Raw genomic sequence first — 23,452 nt, 5'->3', positions numbered from 1 at the left:
TGGAAAATTAAATTGTTGTTTCAAGACTTAACTGTTTTGATAAATTATTATATTATCAATGGAATTAAATTATTTCTGAAACATGTGTAAACTTGGCATACTGTAAACTATTTATTATGCTCTCATGTTTATAATGGTGAACTGCCATGTTTTGCAAAATTGAATTGTATTGATTATTGGGACCATCTATATATTTTAGTCCAGGGAAATTATTCCACTATGTGTGGTGACTCTTGCCACTAGGGAACAGATCTAGGTTGGGCCGTGATGACTCTAGTGCTCAACGATTGTGAGGAAAAGACCAATGTGAGAACCCGAATATAAAAATTAAGTAAATAATTAAATAGTAATAATTATTTTGCAATCTCAAATATTGTGGTGGTGAATCCTAAAGGGCAAATTAAATATTTGGAAGGTCTTTTAATTAATTTTAAACGTAAAATAAATTTATGGTAGAAGTCTTTAATTTAGAGGCAAGGTTTATTATGAAAAATAAAAAAAATATAGGGGGCAAGTTAGTAAGTTTATTTTGGATATAATAATAGTTATATTTATTTAAATTAATGGTGAGAGAAAAAAAAATATAAAACAAAGGATAATTATTTAGAGTTTTGTTTAGAGATATATATATATATATATATAACAACCCTAGGGTTCCTAACAACACTATAGCAGCAGCAACGTGAGAGAGGAAGAGAAAGCACCTCTGTGGCTCAACAACTCTAAGGTAACAATAAATCTATTCTTGTTCTATTATAGTATGTTGCATACATAGTTATGGTGCATGTGGGTGTTGTGAGTTGTTGGAAGAAAAAGGAATGGATTGGCTGATTGGGATAGTATTTTGTGTGTATTATTATCATGCAAAATTTTAAAGCGAAATAAGGAACTAAAGTCATTAGATAAGAATTCTGCACAGAACCACAATCTTTAAAAATTGAGGAATTATATCAAATAACGAATTTTGAACTAAAATTTTTACAGTAGATTAATTACATATTGAATTTCATATTTGAATTTTCTCATAATTTTTGGGATTCAAAATCTATATTAACTAGCGCGTTCAAATCTGTGCAGAAAACTGGTGTTAAACAGTAATTTCGGAAGTGTTGTTCTTTTTGGATATAAATCTGAAAATTATCAAATCAGCGTCATTAGAACAAGTTACGAGTCTAGTTCGTACATTTTTGGCCTTGCGTTGATTGCTCATGTATACTAAGAGAACCATTAATTTCTTTAAAGTGCTACAGAAAACAACCTGTTTAGATATAATTAATTGTAGATAATTATTTTGATAAGCAAATCAAGTAAAACCAATTGGGTTTGAAACTTAGGATATATTAGTTGATATCTGGAGGGTTTTGGTATTTTTTTTGTAATATTGCGAATAGATTGGGAAGGCTTGTTTAAAATTCTGTTTTATCTTAAAGTTACTTTTAATTAAGTTTCGATTTGAACCCATGTCTTGGGTGATTTTAGACCTTGAAGAACATGAACTTAGATAATATTTAAGAGTAACGGTGAGTTGACTTGAGCCGTGTTAGTGCGCTTTAGTTTGAGGTTATTTAGTTCCTATTCTTTAGTATTTTTAAATTAGTAGTGACATGTAGTTTTCATACTTGGTTCAGGGCACTAGTTAGACTTTTATACTCTATTCGAGGATTACATTATTCCATTTCCAGGTGAGTAGTTGCATGCTACATATGTTCCCCTACCCTGAACTGTTGAAAAATTAAATTGTTGTTTCAGGACTAAACTGTTTTGATAATCTATTATATTATCAATAGAATTAAATTATTTCTGAAACATGTGTAAACTTGGCATACTGTAAATTATTTGTTTTTGGTCTCATGTTTATAATGGTGAACTACCATGTTTTGCGAAACTGATGTGTATTGATTATTGGGACCATTTGTATATTTTAGTCTAGGGAAATTATTCCACTGTGTGTGGTAACTCTGGCCACTAGGGAACAGATCTGGGTTGGGCCATGATGACTCTAGTGCTCAACGATTGTAAGGAAAAGACCTAGGTTAAGCTAGGTGACCTTCAATGGGATCGTCTTAGAGAAAAGGCCCGAATTGCCACCCTAAGGATGACTCTTAGTTCAGTATTGGATCCAACAGGGCTTATAGCCTTGAGAACTGTGTGACATGTTACTTGTTTTTTCTTGGTACCTAGAAAATTATTGGTGTTCATGTTGTAATCTGTTTTAAGTGGAAAATGTCATTTATCATGTTCTTGAGAGATGTAAATCAAAGTATTATATTGCAGTGGGAAAAAATATCAGAATCATACCTTGTAACGAAGAACCTCGTGGATAAATCACGTGCTTCCAAAATTTGAACAACGAACCCAGCAGTGGAGTGATACTACAAAATGAGTATCACCCACACAAGTCACAATGCAAAATGGTTTGATCCTTGTTTTATGGGAGAGAGTCAGAGAGAGTATGGGAAAAAGGTTATGGGGAAAAAACCATATAACGTATATCTGATATACGTATCTGATCTATTAAATATATTATATATAAAATATATAATCAGATATAACAACCAATATCTATCTATCCATCTATCCATATCTATTGATATGATAGATATAGATATCCTGAATGGTTATCCAAATAAGTTTTGAATTCAAATTCAAACTTACATGGATAAGGTTCAAAAGGTTCAGGTTCAAAAGGTTCAAAGGGTCATGCCACATGGGCGTCCAATTTCTAACAAGAGACATAAGTATTTTAACTGTTGAACTGTGGAACCTTTTTTTTAAATAGATTGCCTTTACTAAACTGTATGCCAATTTAGTTTCTGTGATACATATCTTATTTTGGAATTGAACCCTGTTTTCAAAACTGTATTTACTATCTATGTTGCTACTCATTGAGCTATCAGCTGACTTAGTTGTTCATCATTTCCAAGTGTTAGAAGGACTTAGAGTGGACTCATGGCGTAGCAGGGACTCAATTGCATGGACCTCTAGGACATTCATTTATTTTGTTTTAGATTGTTAGGTCAAGTTTGTGCATATTTCTTTTTATTCTTATTGAGGTTCATTTAGGATTATTTTGATATGTGGGCTGTTTATATCCCATAAGTTTAGATTGTATTGATTACGGTTGGTTTTGCCGTTTATACTTGTGACATGTCACTGGATTGAGTTTGGTTATTTATTACTAGACTTTTGTTTAGTTTTTCAATGTGATTATGAATTCGTGTTTAGACTTACGTGTGCCTTGGGCTAAGGCCCTGTGGGCCACAGCCGACCATACCCGGATTTAGGGTGTGACAAACGGTCTCCATCCAAATCTCAAATCCAACGGCATATCTGACAAACAACAGTCTCCATCCAAATCTCAAATTCAGGCATATCTGACCAAATAACGGATAATAATATCTCCATGCTGAGAATAATAATGCATAAAATTCATACTCCACAATTAATAAAAATCCAATATAATAACTGATAAAAAAATCTTAATGCTTTGAATAATAATGCATAAAATTCATGCTCCACAAATAATAAAAATCCAATCTAATAACTGATAAAAATATCTTCATGCTTGGAATAATAATGCATAAAATCCATACTCCGCAGATAATAAGTATCCGACATAATAATTGATAATAATATATCAGATTAATAATGCATAAAAATTCATGCACAGCAGATAATAAAAATTCAACATAATAACTAATAATAATATTTCCATGCTTGGATTAATAATTCAAAAATTTTCATAGTCTCAATGATGAAACCACTGTCTTTTTGTAAGGACTAACAAGTCATGCTTCGATTTATTTAGCCATATTCTGGCTCATCCACTCCTCTTGCCCCCAGATTTTGGTGTGATGTAATCATGGCAAAATTTTCAAGATCTTGACAAATTTAGGAGTTGCAAGGTAATTAGTTTCACTACTTGTCTACAATTGCTCATTCATGAATTGATTTTAGCATGGTTAATGAACCAAAAGGTAGGAGTTATGATTTTTCGTGCCTTGTAGACCCAATTAATATTCTAGCCTATGGGTATTGATTGGGCGTCACACTACTATGGCCTACATCTGTTTTGCTGCTATATGATAGAATGATTAACTCCATCATTGAGGTAGTGACCTTAGGCAAATAGGTGGGTGTTATGCAATAAGTACATGCACTGAACAGGATCGGTTTTGAGAACACCTATGGAATGATCACTGTCAGTTTAAAAGGTAGTTCTATTACAATACACTTATTTTCCTTTGACTTGAGAGGCTTGTATAAATTAATTAACTATTCATTTAACTTTGACATTGTCAATCGGTGACGCCGAACCAAAGGCTATACACGGACATGTTGGGTTATGTGAGTGGTAATTGATTTATATAGGCGCTTAACATGGAATCCACCATTCTCAAAGTGAGAAAGTATATTCAAGCAATTTTTCCTATTAACATTGGACCAAAAGAAAACCGGCCGGTTACTTTTTCATAAAAATATTTTATACATATATAATTGTAAAAATACTATTTTTTGGGAAATGCTTTTAGGGTCCATTTAGAAGATGGAAAAATTTAGAATTCGGTTGCATGAGTTAGGGCTTTTGATAGTGATAAATTTGTCCATACCTAATAGCTCATGTGGAATATAGCTTGGTGGAAGCAAATTTGTGATTAATTGTAAGAAAGGGCCTCACTTGTAATTCTCTACTTTTAGGGGTTTAATTGTAATGTGTTGATGGACATTATTGCAATTAGTGGAAGTTCTATGTTATCTGTTTAAAAGATAATTAATGAAAAATTGGATAAGTTGTATCCTGCATATTTAAGATAAAAGATATATCTTTTATTTTGTCCCTACAACTAAAAGAGAGATCCCTAAGGATCCCACTTACATGCAAACTCTATCATGTGTTGTGTATATATATATCAGATGTATTTGATACAAAAATTGGCCATCAGAATTTTAAGGTCTGTAGAAAATATATACACAAAGATAAATCAAAGAGGATGCAAGGTGAATCACTTTGGAGGCAAAACACTTGGATCGCTTGGTGAGGTATTATCAACAACACGTTTGGATTGAGGTATTTTAGATTGTGTAATCAGGTGGTGTTTCTTTGAAAAGTGTTTTTTTTAAATAAATTATTTTTTCGCAAACTTTCAGATATCCACCTACAAAATCGAGATCAGTATTTAACTGGCCGTATCATCGATCGGAGGGCACTCCAACGTTAAAGCCAGCAACACTCTACAGAGAATACTCAATATTACAAATGCTTGAATCTTTTTGTTTAAATTTTTTTCTTACTTTTTTATATATATATTTATTAATTAAATATTAAATATAATTATTTTAATAAATTCAGGAGTCTAATTGATATTTCAAATAGTTTGGGGGTAAAATGAAGCTTCAAACGAAGTTTCGGTGCCACATTCACAAGTTCCAGCTGATTATAGATGACAATATTGATCCAAATTTAAACAGTTTATATATAAAATTGAAGTTCTGAAATTAAAAAGGAAAACAAACTCACATCACACGTACATTACATTATCATTCTCTCAAATTGACTGAATCCAAAATAATCTAGTAATCATATAGTATTATTTATACAATTTGTGATAATCATAATCGTCTTCCGTTTTGACTTACTGTTCACCATTTCTCACTGTTTTGACAAGCATCAAGCTTCATATTGTCCTGTAATGTAGTTACCAAAGAGCAAAAAATGTACATGTCAGTGTACGGTATAAATTTGAACTCAATCAAGATTCCAGACTCTCACATAATTCATGCAATTCAAGCACATAAAAGCATTATTGATTGTTCAAATCACCACTAATAGTCTTATAGAATACCCACATTATGTGATTAATGTGGGGATTAATACAGTTTGACATGCTAAATATTGATTTTATTGCTTTTAGGCAAAAGGTCCATCAAAGTGCATTATATTTTAAAAGTTGTCCCAGTATTATAGAATATAATACAAAAACCTGTGAGAATAGACTTTTTCATATTAATGAAATTGGATTGCTTTCAATTGATATTTTTTTATTGGAAAAGAGTAAGCTCATTTGAAATCTCACACTAGAAAACATGCCATGCTTGCTCCCATTATTGTTCAATTATCTACGCAGTTTCCTGTTAACAAGGACAAAAACCATGGAGGATCAAAACTAATGTTAGAGAAACAATAAGAGCAATTCTATAGAAGAATGAAGTTAAAAATATTGAGCAAGACCTGTTCAATTTAGTACCTAGTTGAAAGTTCCTCTTTTAGGAGTTTGTTCTTGACCAAATGAAGTTCATGAAGGATATTACTTATGCTCATTCGATCTCGTGGTGACTCTGTAGAGCATGCCACTCCAATATTGACCATGGAAATCAAACATTCCACAATTTTGCTGTCATTGTTCACTTGAAATGTTGTTGCTCTAGCCTCTTCTTCCTTATTGTCTAGGAGCACCGGGTCTGCAATCTCCATCACTTGGTCAGGCAAGGCCATTCTTGCGAAGTTGTGAAGATTATGACCTTCCTCAAACATGTTGTCTGTGGGTCTCTTCCCTGTCATCATCTCCAATAACAAGATCCCATAACTGTAGACATCACCATAAGTTGACATCTCACTTCCGAGCCCATACTCTGTCATTAAAACAATTCACATCCAAAGCCCCTAAGGATCATTTTTCTCCAAAAGCAAATTGATACAAAAGAAAAAAGAAAAATCAATTCTGATAAATGTGAATTCCATAATATGAAAGGAATACATTCTACTTATTCCAGTAAGATATTCTATTAGAAGAACAGCAAAGAGTTGTTACCTGGAGCGACATATCCAATTGTTCCCCTTACCCCAATTGAGCTACTTTGATTTGGACCCGTGAGCTCTGGGAAAAATCTAGCTAGACCGAAATCTCCAATATGGGCAACCATGTCACAGTCAAGAAGGATATTAGTCGGCTTCAAATCACAATGAATGATCGGCATTTGGCATTGGTGATGAAGATAATCGAGCGCACAAGCCACATCTATGGCAATGTTTATTCTTTGTAGAAGGTTGAGTCTCTGCTGCTCATTTTGCCCATCATTTGTTTCTAGACTTGCATGCAACCACCTCTCTAGACTCCCATTTGGCATGAACTCATAAACTAGAGCTTTGAACTCATTCCCTTGAAAATCAACACTAGAACAAGAAGTTATGATCCTGACCAAGTTTCGGTGTCGAATATTTCTCAAGGTTTCACACTCTGCCATGAAACTCTTGATAGCTCCACGATTTTGAAGGTTAAGCACTTTGATAGCAGCAACAAACTCCCAATCCTGAACCAGAATTCCTCTATATACAGAGCCAAAACTACCAAAACCAATTAGGTTCGCAGAAGAGAAACCATCTGTTGCTTTGAGGAGTTTCTCATAGGAGACTTTCAAAAATGATTCTTTCAACACTGTGATTGTAGATTGAGTTGTTCTTTGCTTCTTGAACAAATAAATTGTAAAGAATGACAAAACGGCTGCTCCAACAAGTACCGAAGCTGCTGTAATTGCCAATATATGTGAAAGAGGCATCTTATGTTTTGATTTCTTGGTGTTGCAACTCGGTAGTTGTAGCTTAGAAATACCCCCACAAAGCCTATGATTTCCAGAAATTGATATTGCACTTGCATTTGTGAAAACTCCATCCATTGGTAACTCACCCTCAAAATCATTAAAGGACAAATTGAGAATCATTAGGGAAAGTTTCCCTAAGAATGTTGGAATTTTGCCAGACAAGTTGTTATGAGAAAGATCAAAGTTTTGAATACCTCTCAAAGATTTCAATGATAGAGGAATAGATCCTTGAAAAGAATTTCCCTGCATATAAAGGTTTTGAAGGCTAGTGCAACTACCAAGACTACTAGGAATTTCACCAGACAACCTATTCTCAGAGATATCCAGTTCCATTAAATTTTTTAGGTTCCCAACCTCTGTTGGCAAGGAACCAAACAAATGATTCCGAGCTAGATTTAAAAAAATTGATAAAGACGAGACTTTCAGGAGTTCTTTCGGAATGGTGCCACTCAAATTGTTTTGATAAAGTTGTAGCAACAACAAACTTTTACAGTTACCAAGACTTGAGGGTATGGTCCCCTCTAGCCTGTTGTCCCCTAAGTAAAGTTCAAGCAACAATGATAGGTTTCCAATGGAATCTGGGATTTTACCTGAGAGTTTGTTAGTTTGAAAACCCATCCTTTGCATCTTTGGAAGATTTCCTATGTTAGTGGGAATTGTGCCTGTGAATTGGTTAATTTCCATAGATAACGTATTCAAGTTGACAAGGTTACCTATTGTGGAAGGAATAGCTCCATATAATTGATTTCCTTGAAGTATTAAGGTAGAGAGATTGGTTGAAAGGTTGCCCACAGATTCTGGTAACACCGCTCTAAATTGGTTTGTGTCCATACCCAACACTTTCAAATTGCTACAGTTGGCCAAAGAACCAAGAAAGGCTAGTTCATCAGGTTCCCCGCTTCCGAAATTGTTGTCAGATACAACTAACTGCCAGAGATTATGTAGTCTTCCAAAATCGTTCGTTATTTTTCCGTTGAAGTGGTTAGTTCCTATATCCATAAATGCTAGTTCTGAAGAATTGGATATTGAAAGTGGAATGGGTCCAGTAAATTGGTTAGCAAATATCTGGAGGAATTGAAGATGAGGGAACATGGAACCAAAGCTTGGCGGAAGACTGCCATGAAGTTGGTTAATAGCCACAGAAAAAACATTTAGGAAGGAAAGATTGTAAATAGATGGAGGGATCATACCAGAGAGTTGATTGCCACCCAATCCAAGTTGTGTTAGTTTTTTCAATTGACCCAAGGTACCTGGAATACTTCCTCCAAAAGAATTTCTAGCAGCGGAAAAGCTTTTCAGAGAGGTAAGATTCCCAATGAATGGAGAAATACCTCCCGTCAAATTGTTCCTGTAAATGGCAAGATTTATGAGCTTTGGCAAGGAAGTAAGCTCTTTGGGGAATTTCCCGACTAGTTTATTTTTTCCAACACCAAGGTATGTGAGGTTGGAGCAGCGGGATAAGCTAGCTGGAATTTCTCCTTCAAAGTTGTTAATGCTCAGGTTCAAAATTTGCAACCTGAACAGGTTACCGAGTTCAACAGGGAGTTCACCCTGAAAAGTGTTGTTAGAGAGCCACAACCCCCGAAGGAAGGTGAGGTTCCCAACATAAGGAGACAAGGAACCAACTAGACCTTGGGACGCCAAGTCTATAATGGTAACTCTCCTGTGCCGGTGACCGCATATGACACCTTGCCACTCGCAGAAATGGAGAGAATTATTCCATGAGTTCACAACCCCATGAGGGTCTTGCAAAATCTTTGACTTGAAGGCGAGCAATGCAAAATGATCAGACTCGTTCCCAACAAAGGAACTACTTGCTGTAGTCCCTGCCGGGAGAGTTCCAACATGTAGAAGTGCCATGGTCACGACACATATGCCGCTCCATACGTAAAACAACTGGAGAAGCTGAAAACCCATTCCTGAAAGTTGAAATGCCATTTTCAGATCTATTTTTCTTTTTTCTTTTTTTTGTGGGAATGCAGTTGCAAAGGTAGCCTTGGTAGTGATTATTAATAACGTGCAATTTCCTTTCCTACATGGTAAGCATTGTCTGTGTAGGGTGGAATATGCGGGACTGCAAACGGTAAATTCCTAATCAAGTGGGGACTGCAGGCTTGCAGTTAATTTGGTTTTTGTAATTTTAGTTACATCAATTTCTTATACTTGGAATTCTCACATTTGTGGCAATTTAATCTATTTAGAAATACCCTCTAATCAAAAATTGAATTGAAATCAACTGACAAAATAGTCAATTCATCCTTCTCAAAGTGCGTTAAGAAAAAGAAAAAGAAAAAAAACAAAAAAGAGGCCTGTATTTTCACTCACATTTTCCTCATTTTTTTTTTTTTTTTGGTCATTTTTTTAAAAAAATTTCTATCCAAATCTATATTTCAAACAGGCATAATCTAGAATTGATAGCCAGCTTCTAGCCTAAGCTGTGAGACAAAATACAAGAACTACTGATGTAATTTACTATTTTTTATTTGATTGAAATTCATTTCAATCATGTTTATATGGTGAGACGTTTTGTCAATAGAGAGACGTTTTGTCAATTGACGACTTAAAAAATGGGCCATCATCAGCTCCCGTGTTTTAACGCAGCGTTGACTGTCTTCATCACCATTTGAGGAGTTGAGATTGACGGACAATACACTGGGAAGTATACACTTCGGAAATATAGGAATGGAAAAGGGTTTGTTTGTTACAGTTTTCAAAAATTATTTTTTTACTTGGATTTTTGTTTATCTTTAATGTCATTCAAACAAATTCACTAAAAACAAACAAAGATTTGACCAAAAATACACACAGATTTTTGTTTTAATTTTTATTTATTTTTAGTGATTTTTAAAAATATTTTTAGTCAATTTATTTTAATTTTTAGATGCATCTTGATTAGGCGTATTTAAAAGGATACTTACGTGTAAATCTTAATAAGTGAATTATTATCTAATAGGTTCTATGGGAAAGATTTGTAGTAAAAAAAGTCACTAATTGTAAGTTTTAGTAATAATTTATGAAAATTATGGGAAAAAAAGTCATTAATTGTCAATTTTTAGCGATATATATAAAAAATTATCGCAAAAAATTATTTTTAGCGACAATTTTACCAAGATTTATTTTTAATAAGACTTGATGAGAATTAAGTCAAACTATTATGACCTATTAGTAATTTACTCTATTTATTAAAAAGTATAAAAAAATGATTGAATATAAAAAAAAATTAATAAAAATAAACGAAAATTCACCTAAAAACAGTTTTTGAAAAATCAAACCAAACAAACTAGATTTGTGAGGGTAGATTTAACATTTTATTTGTGGATTCCCTTCATGTATGAATCTTAGTTTTTCATTTTATATTCTGGATAAATTTTTTATATTTTTTCTGGTTTGTAGCACCAAGGTTTTAGAATCATACAAATAGTACATGACATTACTTTTTTGAAATGAATTAAAAAAAAAAATTTTAAAAATCAATAGTCTGCAATCAAATGTGAGTGTGACTAACATCCTATTAATTTTAAATTTATATCACATATTTATTTTCAAAATAAAATTCAAAATATATTTGTGAAGGTGACTGATAATTGACAAAATATTAATTCAAATGGGAAGTGTACATAGACTTGGAAATTTTGGGGTCACACGAGTAGTACCAAATATTAATTCCTTCGATTGTGTGCAAGCCAGTTGGGTTAAATCACGTCCTAGTTGTCAGCCGAACAATGGATAGTGAAGCTGCAGGGTTCAGGCGTGTAGAGTTTAAGCCGGTCAAAGATCTTTACTGGTTTGACCGGGCAGACAATGTCCAGAGCATGCAGGGACCGAGCTGACAAAAGAAGATCGGTCAAGCGCAGTTGAGCGCGTGCAGTTGACCGGGCTATCTAGAGAAACCGCGCAATGCACAGCAAGGTAGAGTGTCGCGCTGTATTTGCGTGGTCTGCACATTGCGCCGTTAGCAAGGCTGAACCGGTTCAGTTGCTCGGTTTGGAGCCGTGCAAAGAATTATGGCATCTTACTTGTCTTGTAGTGAATAAGGTGTCAAAGAATAAGCACCCTTTACGAATATGATTCCTAAAAGGACTCAATGAAAACAAATGGAAATCCTATTAGGAGTTTGCCACGTGAAATCCAAAAATGCTCAAATCTCACCTAATTTCAAGTATTGCAATTATTATTTTCGAATTCATAGAGCTTTTTACTCTTTAGATTCATTTGCTAACTTAGGCATCAGAGGGGCTTTCGGCACACACCGACTAACTCACGTTTATGATTTCAGGTTTTATTACGACTTTTGGAAGAGCGCAAGTTTAATCAATAGGATTATAGAAGCGACGATTATTTCGTGCACGTACAATGCCTTTTAAAAAGTGTGTAGTGTGAATTTTCCTACATTTTATCATACTCACTTTGTCTCAAATTGTTTGTTCAACACAAAAAATGAAAACTTAAAAATAATTTATTCTCATACTAAATATATATATTGTTAGGTCCCTTAGTCTTGTCAATCCCACGAACAAACTTGAGTTATTGAGTTGTAAATTTCCTTTCTGTTTTGTCTTACTCGCTCGAGCGAAGGAGTCCTCACTCAAGCGAAGGAGTCCTCACTCAAGCGAAGGCTGCGTCTGTAAAAAACTTGAGAATGATGAATGTACGCTCGAGCGCAGGTAGCGTGGCTTGAGCGAAGCCACTTAAGGAAAACACGCGAGATTAGTTCCTCACTCGAGCGAGAGAGTCTTCGCTCGAGCGAGCTTCGCTGTCCCAGTTTTCTATAAATACTAGTTTTAGTCCAAAACTAGGATTACGTTTTGAGATCTGCTGTAAGGTTTTCTAAGATTTTCTTTTGGTATTTTTTGTGAGTTTTCCTTGATGATTTGAGTGAGTATTAAACTCATGTTTTGATAAGCACATATCAATGAGGTTGATTGGTAATATTCAAGAGTGCTCTTCTTCGGTGGAATTCGAAGATTCAAGCGTGGAGTTTCAAAGGAGTTTGATACTGTGCGTAGTCGTTGATTCGACAATAGAAGTTATGGATTCAATTTCAATCTAATCAATTCCGAGACGAAGGTTGCGGTGAAAGATATACAGAAGATTTGAAGACAAATTGGAAGCATTTGGGTAATTTGTTTGTTATCTTTGTAATCTTTTTTTTTCAGTAGTGGATTGATTTGTGGCATTTCGCCCGTGATTTTTTTATCACAATTGAAGGTGCTTCAATTGTGATTTTTCCACATAAAAATCGTTTGTGTCGATTTGTTGTTTTTCAAAAACAACAATCTAAATCACTTTCGTAAGTGCTTGATGATTTAGATTGTGTGTTTTGAATGATTGGGAATTGGAGTAATTAAATCTTGATCTAATCACGAATCATTAAGGATTTTCAATTGATATCAAAGCGGGTCACTCTTTGTTTTTATCAAAACTATAGGAGTGTGATTTTGTGTGATTGGTGATATGGATTCAATTCGTGAAGGTAACTCGACCCATAGCCCTCCGTTACTTGATGGTACAAACTATTCTTATTAGAAAGCTCGTATGAGAGCATTTTTAAAATCCATCGATGAGAAAGTTTGGCACTATGTGATCTATAGGTGGAGTGAACCTATTGTCATCATTGATGGTATTGATATTTCCAAACCCCTTGATAAATGGGACACAACCGATTATCAAAACTCGAGTTGGAACAGTAAGGCTCTCAATTCCCTGTTTTGCTCCGTCACACTTGAAGAGTTTCGTCGTATTTGCACATGTGAGGTAGCAAAAGAAGCTTGGGACATTCTTGAAACGATTCACGAGAGCACTACTTTTGTTAAAAGGTCAAAACTTCAACGTCTCACCTCTGCCTTTGAAACCCTTTTTATGCGTGATAATGAGACGTTTGATGATTGTTATGCTAAACTTAGTGACATCGTGAATTCCTGTTTTACACTCGGTGAAAAAATCCCTGAAGCTAAAGTTGTTGGAAAAATTTTGAGGTCCTTACCCAAGAGGTTCCAATCAAAAGTGACAGCCATTGAGGAGGCTCAGATGTTGATACCCTCAAGCTTGATCAGTTGGTTGGAAACTTGCAGACTTATGAAGCCCACCAGATTTCTAAGAAAAAACAAAAAGATAGTGTGGGTTTCACTAGTGCTCATGAGGCTGCAAAAACTCCTGAGACTGAGTTTGATTTAGAGTCTGAGATGACGGCTATGTTTACTAAACAGTTCAAAAAAAAATTTAAAGAAAAAGAAGCCTAATTTCAGAGACTCTATTTCAAAAGACAAGAGTAATGATAAACCTAAAACTTTTCCACCAAAACTTGGTCCAAAAACTGAAAAGAAGATTGTAAAGGGGCAAGGGGTCAAGTGTTATGAATGTCAAGGGTTTGGACATATTGCCCTTGAATGTCCTTCGAAAAAGAATCGGAAGAAAGTCTACACAGTGACTTGGGATGATAAAAGTGGGTCGGAGCAAGAACCCGAAGAAACTGAATCCGATGAAGACGAGGATAGTGCTTTCATGGCATTTTGGTCCACTTTCACTCAACCTCTTCCGAAGCCAGTGGAATTTGCTCGTGGTCAGAATCTGTATCATGCTCCCACCTTTGATGGGAGTAATTACTTGTATTGGAAGATCAGAATGAGGGCATTTCTGAGAGCTTTCGACCCAGAAGACTGGCAAACCATTGAAGATAATGTTAAAAGTGCTGAAAATCCGAGCAATCAGAGAGTTCTAATTACTATTCGTGGAGCAATTTATGATGAAGAACAGTAACGGGTTACTCACTGCACAAAGGCTAAAGATGCGTGGGACATTCTGAGCCAATTTCATGAAAGATGAGAGTCATCTTCACCACCATCTATCACCTTTCCTACCTTAGTTGCTCGACTGGTTGACGTCAAGAAGAATGAGGAGAAAAAAGAAGATGATGAAACATCAGAAGATAATGATGAGATTAACGGTGATGATCTACAACAAGCTTATGAAAAGCTTTACGATGAATATCTGAATTTGTCCAAGATCAATGACAAACTCACTCTCAAGCTCAAAGCATGTGAAAGCGAGAATGTCAGTGACAACCCTCACTACTGTTTACTGATAACACCACTAATTAGTGCTAATCTATGATTAAGCATGTTAATTGACTGATTGACTGAAATTCTGAACTGATTGATTGAGTGAAATAGTTTAAATGCATTTCTATCTGTTTGACTGTAAATTATCTGTTCATGTATTATGTTTAAATTGCAAATTGAAGGCCTTATTGGCGGCCGAATCGAAAATTGATTAATGTTTATTACTAATTAGAATTTATGTGATTTTATGGTATATTTAATTGAAATTTGATTTAGAACGATTAAATTAGATTAAATAAGCTAAATTACAATAGTTGGCCTTATTCACCATTATACCACTTAGTGGCCCACTTCATAAAACACATTGAGTTTATTTCTAGCACTCTTCTTCAGCTATTTTGAGAGCAAAACCGAATGAGAGAGAGAGGGGTAGAGAAACTTGGCTTCATCTAGAGAATTGCTTAGAGAATTGGAAGATTTGAAGGATAAGTGCATAATTGAGCTCTCATTCTTATAATTGAGGACCTAAGGTAGGAGAATCATCTTCTTAATTGTGAATTCAAGTTGGTTCTTGCATGGTTCTTGGTAATTTAGAGTTTAAAGGCATGAATTAGCTTAATATGTTGAATTGAGTAGGAATTCATGCATACATGTTTATATTGTTGAGTTTTGAGGTTGTTTCAAGGGGATTGTTACATGCATGTTCATATCTTGAGTATAGTTCATGAATTCATCATGTTCTTAAGGAAATTGACTCTTTTGAACAAGTATTTAAAGCTTTAAAGTTGTTTAAATTCTTGCATGTTACATTTGAGTCTTGTTCTTGAAGCTCCTTGAAATTTGTGTTCAATTGAACTACCTTTGGTCGTTGATTTCTCAAATTGATCTTTGAAACTTATCATATTATGAGTTTACAAGTGTTTCCAGAAAATTAGCCCAAGAGGATTGAATTTGATGCTTTAAAGTTGAGTTTTGAGCTTGAGGTTCAAATCTAGAAATTCTAGATTTTGGACTCACGCTCGAGCGGGGAACTCTACGCTCGAGCGTACACACTGAGTTCATGCAGTCCGCTCGACGCTCGAGCGGGAAATGTGTGTATCCAGTACTTTGCATGTGTTTACAGTCCGCTTGAGCGAGGGAAAGCACGCTCGAGCGAGGACTTGTGTCTCACGCTCGAGCAGGGGTCGAGCGCCCGTCGAGCGTGAATTTCGTGCATCCAGTACTTTTACAGTCCGCTCGAGCAGAGCTCTTTTGTCTGCATGTCCGCTCGAGCGGGGAAACCCACGCTCGAGCGGGACCCCTGTTTTCTGAAAATTTTGAAAAGTATTTTAAAGTACATCTTTGTATCCTCTTTCCATCCTAGGCATTCCTAGGACATGTTTAAGGCATCTTAATGAGGATATTGATGTAGAACCACATCGACGCAAATTAGGGATTAAGTTATTATTTCCCAACTGTGTAGCTTAGTGTGTGTTCATTCTGTAACTGTAGGGTTGGCATCCGAGGACGCTCTAGCTGCTTATAGCCCAGTGCTCTGTGAGTAACAATGTTGTAAAGATATATTCAATCATGAATATTTTCTAAATGATCAACTGTACTGCTTTCTGAAATGATATTTCTTACTGAATGAATGCTTGTCCTATTTGCGAACTGTATTCGTGGCATCCATAGCAATTTACTGTTACTGTACTATACTGCTACTGTCACAGAGATCTCTGTCGGTTCCTATGTTGGAACCACTACTGTTTACTGATATGATGGCCATCAACTGACTGTTCGGTCTGTTAAGACCTACTGTACTGTTTGCTATTGGATGTACCACTTATGACTGCTATGATTGAATAACTGAAATACTGTTCAAATGACTGTTTCAAATACTGAAAGGACATTCATTCCTAACCTCTTTACGCATATGTTATTCACTGGGCTTTAGCTCACTGTTTATATATATATGTAGGTGTCCAGGCACCGGATCGGAGCTAGAAGCGTTGGGTTAAACTCCCTTTTGTCAAGCCAACCACTGTGCCTCACTGCGAGGTTCCAAGTCCTTCAAGCAAGGACTTTTTGGGGTGTTTTAGATTTTCTCCTTTTTGTATTTGGTTTTGGTAACACTGTATAGACTGAATGAAATGTGTACTTGTACTGTCCTGTTATGTCAGGGATTTGGTCCCTAATTTGAATATCTGTATATGATGTATGTACATATTGTTTTGTTTCGAAGGTGAATATGCTATGAAAAGTCTTTTTGCATATAGATTGTCACAGCTCATTGGACAGCTTTTAATTACTATTTTGGCTTCCGCCAGCCCTTGTACTCTGTCTTACTGTTTTACTGTTAAGCAGGCCTTCGGTAATCTCGGATTACTGGCCGGTTACGGTGCTAAACCCATAGGGGCAGGTTTGGGTCGTGACAATGTCAAACTAAAAGGAGAACTTGTAACAGCAAAACAGAATGTCATCAAGATCTCTAGTGACAGCCAAGACCTATGTGAGAAACTTTTATCTTGGGAAATTGAAAGGAATGAACTCCTGAAAGTGTATTCCACATATGAAGAGAAGGTGGAAAGCCTTGAAATGTCACAAGCTACATTGGAAGAGATGGTTTGTCATAAAGATGAAGACCTCCGAATTGCTACTGCCACAATTGCCATGTGGAACGAAGGTTCCAAATCATTAGAAGACATCCTCGGGTCTCAACAAATGGGTTGCGACAACTCACAAGGGACAGGCCTCTACATCACATGACCTGAAGACTCAAGCAAAGGGAAAGCTGAAGGTATGGCCACATTTGTCCTTATTGCTTTGAATTGTTTGGTAAGGTGTCTCAAAAAGGTAGAAATTCGAATACTTTTTAGGTTAGGAGACAAACTTACATGTCTAGGCAGAACACCAAGATACATGAGGGTGTTCACAACGCCAAGTCATTTACCAAGACCGCCATACCTGATTTTGTTAAGACCAAAAAGATATGGGTGAGAACAGATGACTTGACTTGTTTAGTTGTTCACATTGTTCTAAAAGCACATGACTCACATATGTGGTATCTTGATAGTGGGTGCTCTCGTCACATGTCAGGTGACAAATCCTACTTTACCTCCCTTGAAAAATATGAAGGTGAAATTGTTACCTTTGGAGATGGTGGCACTTCTAGAGTCATTGGTAAGGGCTCTATAAGTGCAGCTGGTCTTCCTAAACTTGAAAATGCATTACTTGTTGATGGTCTTAAAGTAAATCTTTTGAGCATCAGTCAAATGTGTGATTCCCACCATGAAGTATTGTTTTCAAAAAATAAATGTGAAATTTTGGATAAAAAGGAAATACTGTCTTGCATGGGGTTCGCACATCTGATAACTGCTATGGGATTGTTACTACTAATGATCTCACTTGTCACTCAGCCATCATAAGTAACATTGATTTGTGGCATCAAAGATTAGGTCACATGAATTTCAAAGACTTAACTAAGATAGCCAACAAAGAGCTTGTGAGAGGTGTACCTAAACTAGGTAAGAATCTGAATCATGTGTATGGACCATGTCAACTTGGGAAGCAAACTCGTGCCCCTCATAAAAAGCTGAACAACTTTACAACCAAACATCTTCTTGAATTGGATCTTATGGGACCCACTCGTACGGAAAGCATTTGAGGTAAAAGATACATTTTTTTTAATTGTTGATGATTTTACTCGATTTTCATGGGTAAATTCTTTAAGGGAAAAATCCGATACGTTTGATGCTTTCTAGGCCTTAGTCCTTAAAATCCAAAATGATCAGGGTGTTTCCATTGGGCGTATCATAAGAATCTGAACTAATCATGGTCGTGAGTTTGAAAACAGTTTGTTTTCAAATTTTTGTGATATGCATGGAATTAAGCATGAATTTTCCGCACCTATTACTCCATAACAAAATGGAGTGGTTGAGAGGAAGAACAGGGTTGTTCAAGAGATGGCTAGGGTCATGTTCCATAGTAAGAAACTTCCTCCAAAGTTTTGGGCTGAATCCCTAAATACTGCTGTTTATGTCATAAATCGCGTGCATTTAAGGCTCGGTACTTTACAAACTCCATATGAATTGTGGAAGGGATTGAAACCTAATGTAAAATACTTCAAAACTTTTGGGAGTAAGTGTTATATTTTCAAAGATAGAGAGCCTTTGGGCAAATTTGACTCCCAAAGTGACGAAGGTATTTTTATAGGGTATTCAACCACTAGTAGGGCTTTTCGAGTCTGTAATCTGCGAACTTCTTCTTTAATGGAATCAATCAATGTGGTTGTAGATGACACAGGTTCCCCTACTCCAGCGACAAATGAGGATGAAAATGGTAAGTCTCTAATCCTGGATACTGAACCACAAAGTCAAAGAGAAGCTGAGGTCCAACCACAAGAAGTTGAGACAGAACCACCTTTTTAGGTAAGTCAGAGTCTAAAGAGTGCACAGAGAGACACCACTTCTGATGCTTCTGTCACCACAAGTCCTGAGTTTAAACCATCAACAAGGATGAAACTGAATCATCCAGCTCAACCGTTGATTGGAAGTGTATCTGATCGAATGAAAATCCGAAGACAAATTCGGGATGAGGTATCTCATATGTGTTATGTTTCATTAATTGAACCTAAGAATATTAAAGAGGCCTTACTAGATGATAGTTGGGTCAATGCTATGCATGAAGAATTAGGCCAATTTGAACGTAACAATGTTTGGACTCTAGTTCCCAGACCTAGAGACATGAATGTGATAGGTACCAAGTGGATCTTTAAAAATAAATCTAATGAGAATGGTATTGTGGTTAGAAATAAAGCCAGGTTGGTTGCTCAAGAGGGTGTTGACTATGATGAGACATTTGCCCCAGTTGCATGTCTCGAATCTATTCATATTTTACTTGGTGTTGCATGTTTTCTTGGTTTCAAATTGTATCAAATGGATGTGAAAAGTGCCTTTCTGAATGGGTACTTGAAAGAAGAGGCTTATGTTGAGCAACCAAAAGGGTTTGCGGACCTTAAATGTCCAAACCATGTCTACAAGTTAGACAAGGCTTTGTATGGGTTGAAACAAGCCCCCTCGGGCTTGGTATGATGGACTTACTACATTTCCTCTTGATAATGACTTTCAAAGGGGTAGTGTGGATAAGACTTTATTTGTGAAACATACTAAGTCTCATATTCTTATTGCTCAGATTTATGTTGATGATATTGTGTTTGGATCCACTGTTGATCATCTTGTGAAATATTTTTTAGATTGCATGACACATGAGTTTGAGATGAGCATGATGGGAGAGTTGTCTTATTTCTTGGGTCTTCAAATTAAACAGTCTCTTTCTGGTATGTTCGTTTCTCAGACCAAGTATGCCAAAAATCTTGTATCAAAGTTCGGTCTTGAGTCTGCCAAACATGCACGCACTTCCATGAGCACCAGTCTTCACATTTCCAAAGATTTCTTTGGTATTGATGTTGATCCTACCCTTTATAGGAGTATGATAGGGAGTCTTGTTTACCTCACTGCTAGTCGTCCTGATATTGCTTTTCAATGTAGGTGTTTGTGCCTGTTACCAAGCCAGTCCTAAAGAGTCTTATCTTCTTGCGGTCAAACGCATCATTAAATATGTTAATGGGACATTTGAGGTATGGGGTTTGGTTTTCTACTGATACTACAGCTGAAATTACTGGTTTTTCTAATGCCGACTGGGCAAGGTGTGCTGATGATAGGAAGAGTACATCCAGGGGGTGTTTTTACCTTGGGAATAATTTGGTTTCCTGGAGTAGTAAAAAGCAAAATGCTATCTCTCTTTCGACTGCTGAGGCTGAGTACATTGCTGCAGGGAGCTATTGTGCACAAATGCTGTGGATGAAGCAAATGCTTCATAATTATGGGATAGATCAGAACACTCTCACTCGTTTCTGTGATAACACAAGTGCCATATTCATTTCAAAAAATCCTATCCAACACTCTCGCACCAAACACATTGACATTCGTCATCATTTTATTCGAGAGTTAGTGGACGAGGGCCTTGTTGTTCTTGAACATGTACCAACTGAGTATCAAAAAGCTGATATTTTTACAAAACCCCTTGATCTTCTTCGATTTGAGTTCCTTAGAAAGACCTTGGGTGTAGTGCTTAGTCACTAGGGTGTTACCTGTTCCTTGAGTGGGTGCGAGTGTTTGGCTTTATATGTGCTTGGATGCTATAATCTCATAGTCATTGATTCTTATCATCTTTGCATCCAAATTTATATGAACACTGCTCATGCTGTTTACAAGATCTCATTCTTCTTTGTTCATAGCTTATTCTGAATGCCCATACTCATTAACTTCATGATCTCATTTTGTACACATCCTTGAGATAAACTCTTGCAGGGGTTTCCGCACAAGTGATCAAAGTTCTCTATGGACCACTAACAGTGTTTCTTGTACTTTTTCAGAGGAATTGACCTATACGAGTATATCATGGGTGATGTTGAATCTCTTAACCATCTACCATCATTTTTCACTTCCACGGTTTCTCCCTCAATTCATTGGAGTCCGGGTATTAGGAAAATGCTACCTCAAAGGCACCAACCAGGCCATCCTTTTTGATTTCATTCTTCTCTGGTTTGGTCTCCATACTCTTGAGCATGCATGCCACCAGTGAGTGCCCACAAGAAAGAAAGGTTGGAATAATAATAATAATAATAATAATAAAAAAGGATTCATTGATTGAGGGGGTGCCTCTGTGTTTACTGAACAAATACCCCGTGATTCCTAGTGGTTTGACTTTTTTCGGTGATGTTTAGTTACTCTTGCCGGAGTCCATCCATCCGATCACTACGAGGATTAACTCTAGCTATGTGGTCTCTCAAGTATTGCACACACACACTTTCATTCTGTGAGCTCTCATGTTGGTTTTTTAGTTGTATATTCTCATGTAGCTTATGCTCATTGATTTGAATTTATCTGATTTGCTCATGATTATTCTTCTTATTGTGATAATTGCAAGTGTGCGGGCTTCATCATGGTTTGTAGATTATTTCATCTTAGTATCACCTTTTAGGCTATTGTGCTCACTTACTTGTGTTTCAGGTTCCACTTCATAGTGTGAGTAGTGTGTTCAGTGCTCAGAAAGTTTTGTTTTGTTTTTTCCTTCTTCGCTCAAGCAAAGGATTTCTCGCTTGAGCGTGCTTCTACAGATGTCTTAGATTTGAGAGCGTGCTTTTTAGGCTCGAGTGACAAGATCTTGGCTCGAGCGACCCCGTTCGCATAAGTTTCTTAGCTCGAGCGAGAGATTCTTCACTCGAGCAACCTGTCATGGTTTAAATACTGCTATTGCGTCTCTTCACTTCAGTTTTGCCTCTTTTGCTTCAATTGTTGTATCTATCACTCTCATTGGGCGATTTCACTTCCATTTATGTTCTTTCCTTGGGTTTCACTCGTTTTTGGGGGCATATCTCTTCATCCATCTTGCTTTGTCATTACCTGGTAAGTTTTCTTCTTTTTATTTTTTATTTTTTTTTCTTTTCTTCTCGTCCTCAGTTTATGTGGTTGTCTGTTTTGCTTTGTCTTTAATAACTAGGGTTCCTAGTTGTTGGTTTTGGTTCTTTCATTATGCTTTTTCTGTCTCTCGATTGTATCTTGGTTTAGTAGTTTGGTACATTCTTTTGCTAGGGTTTAATGTAAGGGGTTTGATTAGGGTTTTTTTATTTTTTGTCTATGATTGTCCTATGTTTCATATACTAATATATGTGGTCTAAGTAAATTGTATTGATGTTCCTTCTCTTATTGGTACATTTGTGTCTGTTGGACTTTAACCTAGCTTTGTTTTTCATGTCATTGATATTATGCTATGGTTTTGTGATTTTGATATTTTTCTAACACTGTTGGATTACTAATGTTTTTCTGTGCTCTTTTGTTTGGTTTTGGGGGTTCTAATGTTTTTTTTGGTACATTGTGGAATGGTTTAGTGGGTGTTTCTATGGTTTTTCTGTCCTCTTGTTGTTTAGTCATGGGTGAGCCTTCGAAACGTCGTAAATCCACTGTGTCTCACCCAAACTATAACACTGAAAAATTTGAATCCAAGGAAAAATCCAAACTGTTTAGGGAATTTTATGCCTCTAGGAAAGTCCATCTTGAACGGAATGTCTTTCCTAGTACGTTTGAGTTACTCCCCATTCGTTCGTTGTTTGATTCCTTAGGGGGTGATCAAGTTTTGCTTTTCTCAGGGTCTCAAAATCTTTGTCTGGTCCATGAGTTTTATTGTAATATGCATTCTATCCACAAGGAACTTGCTCCCTCTTTTAGCACTTGGGTTAGGAAAAAAACTTTGGTCATCATTGAAGATGTTTTCGGTTGTTTCTTGGTCTACCGGAAGTCCGGGATTTTCATTATTCTTTTCTTACTGGCAGGGGTGTTGACTTTGATCGAGTTGCCACTAAACTTTGTGGCACCTCCCGGAGTTGGATTGCCGGGGTGCTCATTTAACAAAATGAGCTTCTTCCTCGTTTTCGCATTCTTAACATCATTGTGTGTGCCAATATTCATGTGACCACTCATTCCTCTCACAGTACCCAAGATTAGGGGTATGTGTTATATTGCATTGATCACCGTCTACTCATTGACCTGCCCGCAATGATTGTCACCAAAATGATCTCTGTTTTTGAGAGACGTAAGTCCTCAGGTCTTCCTTATGGTTGCTTTCTTACTAGATTCCTCACTTCTCTTGCTGTCCCCGTCTTTGAGGATGACGAATTTGCCTCTCCTGTTAAACCCATTAACAAGTTGACCGTGTCTCAAAGTCAAGCTCATATTCGGGGGGTACATTGGGAGTCGGGGGTA

At 36.3% G+C, this 23,452-nt stretch overlaps 1 protein-coding gene across 2 annotated transcripts; it reads right to left on the bottom strand.

The window, feature by feature from the left end:
* Positions 1 to 5,456: 5,456 nt before the first annotated feature.
* Positions 5,457 to 9,737, bottom strand: LOC114274074 (putative receptor-like protein kinase At3g47110). Of its 2 annotated transcripts, XM_082876529.1 has the most exons (5): positions 8,928 to 9,737; positions 6,810 to 8,846; positions 6,246 to 6,630; positions 6,075 to 6,129; positions 5,457 to 5,685 (listed from the first exon to the last, which is right to left on the bottom strand). In XM_082876529.1, the coding sequence occupies exons 1-4, from the start codon at positions 9,532 to 9,534 to the stop codon at positions 6,114 to 6,116; spliced, it is 3,045 nt and encodes a 1,014-aa protein (XP_082732655.1). In that variant the 5' UTR covers positions 9,535 to 9,737; the 3' UTR covers positions 5,457 to 5,685; positions 6,075 to 6,113. The 2 variants fall into 2 exon arrangements, with proteins under 2 accessions (XP_082732655.1, XP_082732651.1); XM_082876525.1 differs by having other exon boundaries at positions 6,810 to 9,737.
* Positions 9,738 to 23,452: the final 13,715 nt, after the last annotated feature.

This window comes from Camellia sinensis, chromosome 1, assembly GCF_055761805.1.
Source record: "Camellia sinensis isolate YWXY chromosome 1, ASM5576180v1, whole genome shotgun sequence".
In the NCBI taxonomy this organism is placed as follows: Eukaryota; Viridiplantae; Streptophyta; class Magnoliopsida; order Ericales; family Theaceae; genus Camellia; species Camellia sinensis.
Note: the sequence above shows the minus strand (reverse complement) of the source record. Positions and strands in the feature narration are given on the sequence as shown.

Coding starts and splice junctions, on each gene's coding strand:
- LOC114274074 (XM_082876525.1), bottom strand. CDS start 9,534: ATGGCATTTCAACTTTCAGGAATGGGTTTTCAGCTTCTCCAGTTGTTT. Junction 6,631..6,809: donor AATTGGATATGTCGCTCCAG/GTAACAACTCTT, acceptor TTTTAATGACAG/AGTATGGGCTCGGAAGTGAG.